A 13,015-nucleotide genomic window follows, 5' to 3' on the forward strand; every position below is an offset into this window, starting at 1 on the left:
AATATGAAAAACATGAACTACACATTGTTTTAATATTTGCCCAAGACTACAAAGAAACTATGATGTTATCTACCTATCTTTTAACTTTGAGGGCAAAGAGAATTACCTGATATCTGGGTATTTACTGACTAAAGTTGAAACTTCCAGATAGAGCAGTGAAGGATCAGTTAGCTTGATAACCTCTGCAATGGCTTCAATGATGTCACAGAGCCCTTCAGTGTCTTCTCCAGAGCCCTGCAACATGAAAATTAAAAAAAATAAAACCACCAACAAAAACCAACAAACCCAAAAAAACCCAAACCCCAAACCAAAAGCGATCGCCCCAATATCTCTAAACAATCCTTTCATTAGTATTTTGTCCGACAATGCTCTTGAATTCCCCAGAGCTGAATATTCAAATGTTAAGAAAACAGAAGATTTGTGAACTGTCACCATAAGCCTCTTCCCTCTTTCCCTGTTCTTCTTCACCCAGAGACTTACCCTCACAATACCAGTAAAGAAAGCCCTGTCTTACAAACAGTAATGCTGAATTTATCCACATGTTGATGCATTCTAGTCTAACTTTTGCTAATTTGCCAGCATAAACATTATGATTAACTGATATGAAAGCCAGGTCTCTTCTGAAACATTACTTTAAAACCATCCCTGCATTAGCTTCCTTCTAGTCATCTGTCCGTCAAGGCAGCTGTCAACAACTGATCAACTGAACTGTAGTATCTATTTAATCTCTGGACTATTTTAGTGCTCTTAGTTCCAGGTCATCTGGTCCTGCCAATCTGGTATTGTTCATTTCATTTATTCCATAACCTCTTCTACCAATGCCTTTATCTGAAACTGATCTTACACAGAATCCCACATAACAAAGGGCTTTGATGCAGGAGTTTCCCCAACACCTTCCGCAGTGAGCAGAGATGAACACCGCCCCTTCCCCACCCCTCCAGTTTTTCAGGCTTTATCTTTCTCTGCGTTCTTTTCACATTTTGTCGTCTGTTGACCCTAAGAGCTTTCCAGCAGATTTCTGCTCCTTATGCAGTTAAAAAAAGATCTGGTATTCATTTTAGGCCTATCTTGTACATTGTTTCTCAGATGCCTCTTCTGGCCTTTCTTTTCTCTTTCTACAGCACTTTAAATGGGGTCAACATCCTTGTCTTGTTGATTCTAAACGAATACACTGTGTGCTACTTGGGTAATAGGTAACTGCATCTGCTCAATGCAGTATCACTCTTTCTTCCAGCCAGGAAAAGCAAATTTAAAGTAAAGCAATTACCTTAACAAACAACTGCTTTTCTTCTTTCACTTACTACTACGAATTCAGGGTACCTGTCTCTGTGAGACCATGCAAATATTCAGCTGCAGAGAGATGTATGAACACAAAGCAGTAGAAACTGGTACTCAGGAACTTTAGCAGTAGGGCTGTGTGCGTTCAGAAACTCTGCACCCTCAGCTCTGGCATCCTTAATATTCACAAGTGACCCAACACTTTGGAGACAGGGAGATCTCACTCTAGCCATTTTCCCTAAGCAGTAAACATGTGTGGTTTATTATAAATTACCAGGTTAATGGCATTACCCAAAGCAAATACTTACAGCTGCAAGCTTCTTAAACAGAAATCTGAACTGTTCTGCTTCTTTGATCATTCTTTCTGCACCCTCTTTTCTCTCTTCTGCATTCTTGAAAGATATACGTTTCAACATGATTGCTCTGATGTATTCCACAACCACTCTTCGATGGGCCTCAATAGTCATTGTCTGAAGGAAAAGAAAAAGGTGGTGGAGGACAACAGTGATACCTGCAAATGTAGCCATTAATTTTAATCTTTGCACAATTATTAGGCTTTGAAAGGTGTATTTGCATTTAATCACCAGCACACAGTTTTTGCTAATACCACACATTTTGAGTGGCTTTAGATTTTCACAATGCTAAGAGAAATGAAAATCTGTCCTTCCCTAATGAAAAGGATATGCCAATTACAAGAAACAACAAACCCAAGAGCTCTCTAATGACATGTCTGAACTATTTTGGGCAAAGATAGAAGAACAAACATGAAATAATTCAGCTGATCTTTAGAACAGATGAGTGCTTGGCCTTGCAGCCTTGCTCTTTATATCTGGTCAAGGATTTACCAGCCATCACAGAGGCTTCTGCTAGAGAACTCCAGTACACTGCATAAAGCATTGCAAATCTTGCCTACATTTATCTGTGCTCTGGGTCAAGTCTGGTAAGAATCCTGGAGAGCCAGCAACAACTACCTTCTCAGAACTTCCTTGACTGATTTGCTGTTCTGCACTTGTCTTTTTATAGGAAATAGCTACTGGTGACTAAGTGAAGTACCTGGTATTGGTGCAAGAGTAATGCTGACGTTTGGAAATAAAGAACAAAACAAAAAACCCAAAACCTTCACATGTTTTTTCAACTCTAATGTAAGCAGCGTCCTTAAATCCCACAAGTTCTCAGGTGTTTTTTTTCCCCCTAAGCATGGTGGCAAAGTTACTTACGATTAAGAAAAAGCCTGCATAACAGGTAGTCACAAACTTTTTATCATATTTTATTAGTAAATATCAAACTTTCATTTCAATCAACATGTTCTTCAGTCAAAATTTTGGAGAAACATCTCAGGAAAGAGAGAAAAGAAAAGAAGAAAAAAAAAAAGAGAGCTAAAACAACAGATTGCAAAGTATTGGAAGTCACAGTCCTCATCCAGGACACAGAAAATATGATTTCAAGTCCTGCTCTCAAGACTGTGCAGAAATACCAGAGTTTACCAGTTATTCAGGGATGGCTTCTCTTGCATTGGTGTAATTGATGCCAACTACACAGAGGAAAAGTAATGTCACAGAATAGACTGTGGGAGACTGACATGTATGCCCCATTTCACTGAAAAGTGAAGAACAGCTCTACTAAAACTGAGAAGAAGAACACTCAAGAAGAGCCAACAGTGCGATGATGGGGCATTCGCTTTACACAGGAGTGAAACGGCAAAGCAGAATCACTGTAAGATCCAGATTCCCCCTGTTCCAGAACAGTGTCCTTCCCATTGGGCTACAGCCTTTTTGCAGGTGCTCTGTTCATGGGGCTTTTAAAAACTGGATTTTCAAAACAGGGTTAATTGAGAATATTTTAAAACCAGAATAAAAAAAGCCCACCCTAAACCAGGGAAACAAAAGCACGTCGCATCTAGTGCTAGAACATACGGTGTCTTGTGTGGGAGATTTTTTTGTGTTGGGAGACAGTGGAATAGCAGGTAGGATGAATGCCGAAAAATGTGTTTGTCATCATCTTTCCCATAAGCTGGCAATAAGTGGTACATGATGAAACACATGTGATTGCAGGGACTGGTATTAGCATTTAAAGAAACTCATGCCAAGCACTATTACCTCACAGTAACAAACTAAATCTGGGAAAGAAAGCTGTTCTATGGATATAGACTAATTCTGGGACTAACCTGACTTCTTTTGTGTACTTTTTCTCGACTGAAAATACATATTATTCACTTACGCAGTAAGGCCACCAGGATCTGCAAATACTGAAAGTTAAGAGGTCATCAGAGAAACTTTGATGTCCCCTCTATTTCTTTAAGAGTTAAGGTTAAGAAAGAGTTAAAGTGTATTATTTCAAGACTTTTAAGCGCTTCTACTCAGTAAGCATTTGTTCAAAGACCTCACCTAAATCCTGATGTTGCTAGCTTCAAATATTTCCTAAATCTTAGGGAATCATTTAAGACATGCTATCTTAACTGCACAAAATTGACTTAAAGGATAAAAACAAGTACAATAATACTAAAGATTAGAGGCTAATAGAGAAAAGCAGATATTCTTTGACAGACCACAAAAAACCCCAAAAGACTACCTAACCTAGCACATTATGCTGCTCTAACAGCACTTTAAATATGAGTTATGCATTTGTTAAACCTTATGGCACCAATTTAAATATGCCTTACTGTACATATTAAAACTAGGAATTACAGAATGTGCATTTATAAAAATAAGTTATTACAGGCCATCAAAACTAGTTTCAGAAAAGCTAATTTTATCTGACTACAAACTTCCGAGGAGAGGTAGAAAAGTACAAGGTGGCAAGAATACAATAGTAACATGCCAATACATGTTCTGGACTAAATCCTGCAACTCTGATCTGTCTTTGACAATACTGTATGGCTGTGAACTAAAAAGCTAAGAGAGAAATATTAGATTCAGACTTATGCAATATGATTATGAATATTTTTTCATTTCCAGTGATAAATCAATTCCAATTTCTGTATTCCAATTCTGAATTCCATTCAGTGTTCAGAAACTGCAAACCAATATGATATGCAGTACATTAGCAAGCATCACAGAACGTTTTCCACCTACCTTTTTATAAGGCTTTTTTATTCTTGCAAAGTCATTGAAGTAATCCTCTACAGTGACACAGATAGTCCCCACTGCATTAGACCCCATCAACCACTTCTTTGTCATCAGCTCATTGAGATGTGGCTGAGAAGGTAACAAACTATTGATCAGAACAAGATTTTGACACTTTCACCATATCAGTGCAGTTACAAAAATACAGGAGACAATTTTAAGTGTCACACATTTCTAAACTACACTCCTTTAAAAGGAATAACCAGTGTTATTAGTGTAGGATAATGCTGTGATCAGTTTCAGAATGACAGTTACCAGAGTGCTACCCTGACATACACACTGGGTGTGATATGTAAACCAACTGCACTAACCTTAGCATTTGTTTCAAAGGAGTTCTCTAAAATCCTTGATTACTATTTAAATTTTTATGCTAAATAAAAAAATTAAGGTCCAAGGACAAAATTGGCGTAAGAGCTGATGATTCCAATTTTAAATATGAGGCACTTTTAAACTGTTGTGAAAAATGTAACTTCATGCTTGATTTCTTGAACTGCTACTGGCTACTCAGCTGTTGCTCTTTGATGGCCCCACAAACTTCCTGTGCATATACACTTTACTCCTTTCCCAGAACTCCATAATACATAATTCCAGTATTCTCTACATCTACATACACATCTTGCTTTATTCTCCACAGAGGAAAAATTCTTTACATATTAGAGCACGGTATTTTATAAATGATAATAGTGACATGAAGCTTGAGGTTAATGAATTTCAAAGAATGGTCATTATAGTAGATGGAGTCTCTTTTCATAATCAGTAAGCATAGTTAATAAGAAATAAAGGTTTTGCTTAAGACCTCCAAGTTTAAAATAAACATTGCTCCCACATCATTCCTAATGTGAGTCATTCAAGGTGTTTACATTAGTTCAAAATATATTAAAATCTAAAGCCCCAGAGCACCTTTCTTCACCTCTGCTATTTCTCTCACTTCCCTGCCTCCCTTCCCATACTCCCAATTTCTTTTAGTAATAAAAAGAATTACTTTTTTCCTGATTCTATACAAGAAGCTAGAATTCTTAAACATGGCAATTTATCAGTCAGAAAGGGCCCACCTTTAGAGTCAATTACATATCTTAATTATAGGTGTACTGCACCTGTACAAAGATGATAACTTAGTATCGGCAGTTTTCCAAATAATTCTTAAAACTCAACTACATAAGACTAAGTACAATCTGCTTGGAAATATTCACTGTATACAAAGCACCTGCCTGAAGTCATCCTGTGAAATATATTAAGCTACCTTTCAGTCTCCTACATGCAGACTATACCAGTGAAGAATAATGCTGATGTTTACTGGCATTTTGCTAGCACACCACGCATAAGATATGTTTAGCAACCAAAAAGCCTCGTAACTACTTCATTCCTGAATTATTTTTCCTTATAAAATAATACGTCTGTTCTTTTGAGGAAAACCAGTTCTAACCTCTAAATCCATGAAGACTTCATCTAGCAGGCTAGAGCATCCTTCTTTGGCAATGATGTCTAAAGTTGCATCCATGCTTGTATGACTGCTTGACAATGTGTCTTCCATTTCAATTTTCAAGTATTTTCTTTTCAGACTGATTATAGATTCTCTGTGACAAATAACAATGCTTTTCATCATCCACTGATGCACAATTGCATTGCTAGTAAATTTTCGGAGTGCATACACAGGAATAGACATACTAGACAGTCTTATTTTTGCAAGGGGAAATAATGCCTGCTGCTTGCTTTGGAAGCCTTCATTTACTCTCCAGCATGATTTTAGAGTGCTCAACCTAGACTACTTGTATGCTGTAACAAACTACTGCTGATCTGTAGACTTGAATGGCAGCAGATACAGATGAACTTGGGGTTGGATTGCTGAACACTGAAACACAAGCAACAAGGATTTCTTTCTCCTATTTTGATTTTCTTAATAGAGCAAGCTCTATCTTTACTTTTCTCCAGTTAAGTTCACCTTGACCGCACTGCTTAAAGGTGAACTGTGGGAGATCAAATGTAAGAGAAGATGGCAGGTCCCAGACAAACTAACTGAAACGACTTTTTCAAATTCTGAAAGTTGAAAATAAATTTTTCTTTGGCAATGAAATTCTTGCAATAACAAGTCGATTTTCACCAGTGAGGGGCAATGGCTTGGCTTGCCAAATGCAAGAGCAATCACAGTATCTGCCTCTTAAACCAGTAATATATTTAAAGTTGTTGTCTTTGTTTAGTCAGCTATCTTAACTGAAACCCTCTTTGCAGAGAGGTCCCAAGAAGGTCCTGGGAACATGTAGTATTACAAATGAAATATCAATACTTATTTTTCTCACAATGCTGCAAGAACATGCAGACTTACTTAAAGGTTTGACAGTTGTTGATGACTGCAATCATGTATTGAACATAGCACTGAGGATACTGACGATTTTTAAGATGCTCTTCTTTATACAACTGTGCTTCATCTTTGTACCTGTGAACGAGGAATGGCATTAAACAGACAGAAATCTGTAATAACTTAAGTACACCTGTAGGACCAAATGCTCCATAAGGGCCTGTCAGGTATTTAGAAGTATTTTATAAAGGGCTTGTTGCTCAGATGATGTTTAATCTCTCTGTTCTGAGCAGAATCCAGCCAAGGAGGTGTTCTCTGTCTTTCTTATGAGAAAGAGATATAAATTTGAGATATAAAGGAAGTAGAACTGAATCAAAAAATTAGATCCATTTGCAGAGAGGAACTGAAAGTGCCCCCCCTCACCAGCACAGAAGAACTTCTGTGGTGCAACTGAGGAAGGGAGGAAGAAAGCAAGAACAGAAAAGGGAAGAAAAGCTTGCTTGGCATGGATGTAATAGGAGAAAGACAAAGAAATAAAGAAACATCCACAGGAAAACCAAGTATTGGAATTGTAGCAACAAAGAAAGGCTGAGGCAGAATAAAGCATTTCTATTTTAAAAATTATGTTACCTGGTTAGAAATGAATTCATTTGTTGAAGACATAGAAGGAGTACCTTTGTTTTCAAATCTTCATTTATCTGAGCAGCCACTTGAAGATTTTGCTCAAACATCTAAGTTAAAAATAGTTTAGTTATAAAGAGAGGCCTCTATCAGTGCTAAAAAAGACAAAACTCCTACCTTGCCGGAGATTCTCACTAGCACCAGCTCTACATATGCTTTTTGTCTTAGTTTGTTGGTTTGTTGGTTTTTTTTGTTTGGTTTTTTTTGTTGTTTTTTTCTTTTTTAAACAAGCCCACACAACTGCCGCTGCTAACTAAACCATAAGTGTAATTAATAAATTACTGACAACCATTAACGTATGCCGCAGTTTTCTCCTGATACTGAAAACCATATCTGCGTTCTTTCTTCAGCAAAAGAGTACTTAATTTTCTAATTCAGTAGGAATTCAGATTTACAGTGGATCAAAGGTCTTGGGTCAGCTTCTGCAGCTAGTAATGAATAACCTTACAACTTGAATTCCTTTGCTTTCTCCATATATGAAAGTAGTAAGTTCACTCACAGTAGTGAAGTAGAAGGAACCCCTAAACTTCAGAAACACAACTAGGCACAAGATCTAGGTGACCTACAGGGAACTGTGTTTGAGAAAAGGAGGACTGGAAAGACAAGGTACAAAGCCAGGTGGAAACATGAGCTGCTTTTACGCTGAGATGATTTTGAAAGTTTCACTGTTACATGGATCTCAACACTGCAGCCTTTGACAGCACAACTCTAGAGCCAATGAGTTTCTTTGACCAGTTTCTTTGACATCACACACCTTCTGAAAAGGATTTGATAAAGTCAACCTTGGTGCTAATACAAATGTGAAAGAATGTAGGAAAAAATCCTGGTGTAAGTCAGGGAAAAAAATTAAAGTGGGAAACAAACACAGGAAGAAGAGACCAAGATAAGCTTTCATTGAAGGTACCTAACACAGTATTTGTAAAGAAAAATTAGAAAATGAGCATAATAAGCTGACATTTTTGTGGTTGATAAAGATCACTTTAAAAACTTTCCATTTCTACTACCAGCAACAGGGTGGTGCAGGTTTTTTGTGCCTTTTTTTTTTCTTCTTTAAAGATCTTATAAATAGCCTTATCACTTCTGTTTTGAGGCTATTTAATAACCTGGACAGGCATTAATGTTTACTGAAGTAGCGTTTAAACAGTAACGTTTTTGATCTTCAACAGAACTTTTCTTTCCAGTATTAAGGTGTTTGTGTAATGAATAATTTATATGAAGAAATACATGCCTAACTACCTCAGCACCATATTAACAAACAATATTCTAATAACTGTATTACAAACATCTCATCTAGTAGGCTTATACTACAGATTCACATGAAGAGACCTAAGTAAAAGCAGTTAACCAAATAGAGATATCAACTGAATAGGCTGGGAAAAATATATTTTTAATCTACATGTAAAAAGAGCTAAGTCTAAGTGTTAAAATGAAAAAGGCAAATAAAAACCTCAACAGAAACAACTCCTCCAACAACTCTACAGGAAAAAAAACAAACTATACTTCAATAGACATAGAAACAATGGAATTCCAAACGGTTTGGTCTCCACCTCCTGTCCCTCCATTCCCTCAAAATACACATACTGCTTCTGTAGATTTTCTAGAACAACCAAGTTCTCTTATACCTGAAAAACAATAGCTGGAAGTGTAGTCTGATAGTACCCATCTTGATCTGCTTCTGGTTCAGTTTCTTTTATCCAGTCTTTTTTATCTGTCTCCAGCGCTTTTCGTAGCCAGCCAATGATGTTAGACTACATTAAATAAAGCAACCAAGAAAAAGAAAAGATTTTTTAATTTAACACAACCATCCCCACTACAATATTTGGAATAGCAGCCACTTCCATAAGGAAAAGTAGCACAGTAACAGGTAATGTTGACCACTCTTGTCATCCCTACAGGATACAGGTAACACAGACAAACGAAAATTTGCATTGACAAAGACAAAGGTTAGTACTGGTAAACTAGTGATGTAGTTTGAATCAAGCTTAGGCACATTTTGGAAGAGGAGTGCTCCAAACACAAAGAGCAAGTCAGTTTGTCAGAATCAACATATTTACTAACTTCAGAAGCATTTATTAAGCCTCAGGCTTTAGATTTCAAACTGAATTTTTCAACAACTGAAATAATTAGGGTAATACTTAATGTAGGAAAATTAGCACATATCTACTTGTAGTTCCTTTTACCTCCATTTTAGAAAACTGATGCTTGTTACCGCTGGGGACAAAAACTCAGGATTAGATTAAACGAGTTACGTGTTTTGGAATTTAAGTGCTGCAGAAAATAGCGATGGAGATACAATAGCTGGCTCTCTTCCCATCCAACAAGCACATTATACAGCAAACAGACATTATGAATAACTGGTTTCAGACCTAGATTAAGCCAGTTTTCTGATCACTTGCATGACACAGATACCATGGACATATTTGCAAGAGTTAAGTAGTAAAGACCAGTGTGTTTGCTAAATATGTAACTGGATTCTTTTATTTCTGTTTATCTAAAAAAAAATCTCTATGTTTTCAAAGGTTTGAAGGTTTCTGCATGTTTTCTACTTTGTTCACATTTAGTTAAAACCCCTAGTAATAGTTCATACTTCTTTCCATCGTGTAACAGGTGTATTAGCACCCTACCACACAAAATTAAACATGACCAGTAGGCACATGCAGAAAAGGCAAAAAAAGTCTCAAATAGGTACATTTATTTATTTTTTAAAAATGGTTACATTTTTTGATGTACTAAATCAGTAGCTTTTGGTCAAAACTCCTATCAGCAGCTATGATAAAGGAAGAAACTGAAAGCTCTACAGTCTTCCTGCACAAGAAAGGCTGTTGACTAAACACAGACACATAATTTTCTTCTCTTTTTGACTACAGTGAGTGGCCTGTCAAGTGCTGTATCTGCTAAGTATAGAAAGTACCATCTTCAATTACATGAAACGATGTATCTTTCTTCCTCATAAGCATAGAATTGCTCTCATGAGATATGATTTGCAAAGACTAATTGATCTTTTAAGCCAGCAGCCCAGGGAACACCAACATTTTTCACCTTAAGATCATCATTTACAAGAAATTTTTTTCAAGCTTAGGTGCTTGGAAAAAATACTATTAGCATTTTATTTCTTATGAAAATGAGACATTTTTATATACTTAAACATCAATATTTAAGTCTATAGTCACAATTAGGAAATACTTACATTTAGCCAAACTGAATTAGTTATATTTTATTTATAAACAGTTTTAAACACAACATCAAAAGAAATAACTAAGAAGTGTAAGTGGGGATGTGCAGAAAATGAGATCAGGCTGAATCCAATAAAACAAATAGGCAATTTCAGTATTTTCTGCCTTAAAAAGAAGATCCAGCCAAAAGTCAAAACCAGCAGAAGAAAACCACTCTCTGTTTAACAGAGTAGCAGCCTTGCTCACAATAATGTTCTATAATATTTTTCAGTAAGCAGGTGAAAAACATTTCTGAAAAACTGATATAGATATATTTTTTCATCTTAAAAGGGGACAAAATTAATTCAAAGGCATTTTCTGAGTCAAGCCAGAAGTAGTTTGAGAAAACAAGCTAATGGGTTTTTGTCCTAAAAGTAAGTGCAGAAAAATAAACTTGCATAAAAGTCCTAGTAAAGCTAATGTGAAACAGAGCCTCTACTGGCAACTGCCTTGAGACGTAAGATCAGTTCATATTATTGTGATATGTATCAAGTCCAAGTAGTTGCTGGACATACTTTAGTAGCTGACACATCCAAAAAAGCAAAAAATTTTCCTCCTCTGCTTGGCAAAGCTCCTAAAATTAGGAGGAATAGGAGTTCAATTGAACAGTGGAACTCTGAACTTGCTCTTCTTACAAATACCCCAATATTCAGTCTCGGAGGCAATCAACAATGAATCTTTCAAAAAAAAATACATTTAAAAACCTGACAATCGCATACTGATTCCTTTGCCATGTAGTTGACCAATTTCCAGCGACTCTTAAACTAATCAAGAAGCAATGTCTTTATATTTAAGATGCACTTGAAATGGCATCCACAAAAGGAAATGATGCAGTCAACGGGCATGAAAGGAAAAAGACTGTTAAAAGAATCAAACTGGCAAACATGAACATCCTGATTACCTTGAAAAGATCACATCTGTATCAAATGTTGATGAAGATACTATAGGGACCAAGCTGCATTCAGTGGCTTTTAAGTATAGTAATACCTAACATACTAGCACTGTGAATTTAGACATAAACACACTGGAATTCCTTCCTTTCTAATAAAATATGATTAATACAGTCTTTAAAGCATAATTATTCCTTGAAATGTCATGATTTACATCTATAAAATCATGTGATTATAACTTCATAAAAAAACCTACACGTAGCATAGGAAAATTTCTAGAAGTAATGATAAGAAGTTCACATTTGTCACATACGTTTCCTCTGATCAAGGAACACCACTGAGGCACTAATGTAGCTATAAACTCAGCCACAGGTGCCTTTGCATTATTAGTACTCACAGTAAGTGTTGACATATACTTGCTGAGAAGCTGGTCTACCACATTTTGTGAAATCAGAGGATTCAGAGAATTTACATCCACTTCAGGAGACAGTTCTGAATTTCCCATCATCTCTGTACTAAGTTTAAAGAAAAAAAAAGACATTGCAGATTAGTAAAAAAAGAAAAAAAGAGGAAAAGTTAAAAACTATGCAGCTTTTTTTGTATGACCACCATAAGGGGCAATTTTCCAGTATCTGTAAGTTTCAAAAAGTTCTTAATAGTAACTGCAACAATACATGCATTTACAAGGAATATAAAATTATATAAAAGAACAGGATGTAAAAGCTATAGTCCAGCATATATTAAAAAAAAAATGTTAGAGACATTCAACCCTTTCACGTGTTTCTAATTTTTATGTTCGAGAAGTAGCAATTGCTTAAGACTGAATAAAAGCCAACTGGTTCAACCTGTGGCCTCTTAATAGGGGACATTTTTATCTGTCTCTTAAATTTGAGAGGTGATGACAGACAGACTTACACATTCTGAATTTCAGAATGGTAAAGATCAGTGAAAAGTACAAAATAACCTGCTCAGAGTTTCTCAAAGAGCTTCTGGTGTGCTACTTGTATCACATCCACATCAAAGCTCCAATATACTAAAAGAAAATCTACCAATACTTCCTATATTGGCAGAGAATACACCTAATATAAGAGAAGGCAGCATCCTGGATGCTAAATCAAAAATGCACTTCATGGGTACTGTGTTATAACAGCACCATTAGCTATACTTGCTTGCAAAGGAAAATTCCTGGTTTTATAGGATTAAAAAGAAACTAGACCAACCCTCAAAAATATCTGGACAAGAATTATATAAAATTAATACTTACAGTGATATTTTGCATCTATAATTTATCAGATTATATAATGAGTTGCTTGTGTAACTAAAAAACCACAAAGCTATGCCAAAGCACAACATAGCAAGAACTCAATATTTCATGCTCAAACAAATCAATAACTCAAAACCACACTCTTCAGAGAGTGTTTTATTAACAGTTGATGGAAATATACTCAATCATTGTTTCACATTCCATTTCTAGTTCAGAAAGAAGCCACAGATTCTATATTTGCAGCGGTAACTATAAAAAACAAATAGCAAATAAAA

General features: G+C 36.0%; 1 protein-coding gene across 2 annotated transcripts in view; it reads right to left on the minus strand.

The window, feature by feature from the left end:
- EXOC3 (exocyst complex component 3) overlaps positions 1–13,015 on the minus strand; it is a 28,749-nt gene that overhangs the window by 1,244 nt on the left and 14,490 nt on the right. For both annotated transcript variants that reach the window (XM_074824066.1, XM_074824075.1), the window contains exons 5-12: positions 11,874–11,991; positions 8,997–9,122; positions 7,324–7,424; positions 6,721–6,831; positions 5,824–5,974; positions 4,350–4,472; positions 1,587–1,748; positions 107–234 (exon numbers count right to left, since the gene is read on the minus strand). In XM_074824066.1, the coding sequence (XP_074680167.1) occupies positions 107–234; positions 1,587–1,748; positions 4,350–4,472; positions 5,824–5,974; positions 6,721–6,831; positions 7,324–7,424; positions 8,997–9,122; positions 11,874–11,991 (1,020 nt within the window). The remainder of the gene's footprint in view (positions 1–106; positions 235–1,586; positions 1,749–4,349; positions 4,473–5,823; positions 5,975–6,720; positions 6,832–7,323; positions 7,425–8,996; positions 9,123–11,873; positions 11,992–13,015) is intronic.

Source organism: Strix aluco, chromosome 1 (genome assembly GCF_031877795.1).
Source record: "Strix aluco isolate bStrAlu1 chromosome 1, bStrAlu1.hap1, whole genome shotgun sequence".
NCBI classification, from domain to species: Eukaryota; Metazoa; Chordata; class Aves; order Strigiformes; family Strigidae; genus Strix; species Strix aluco.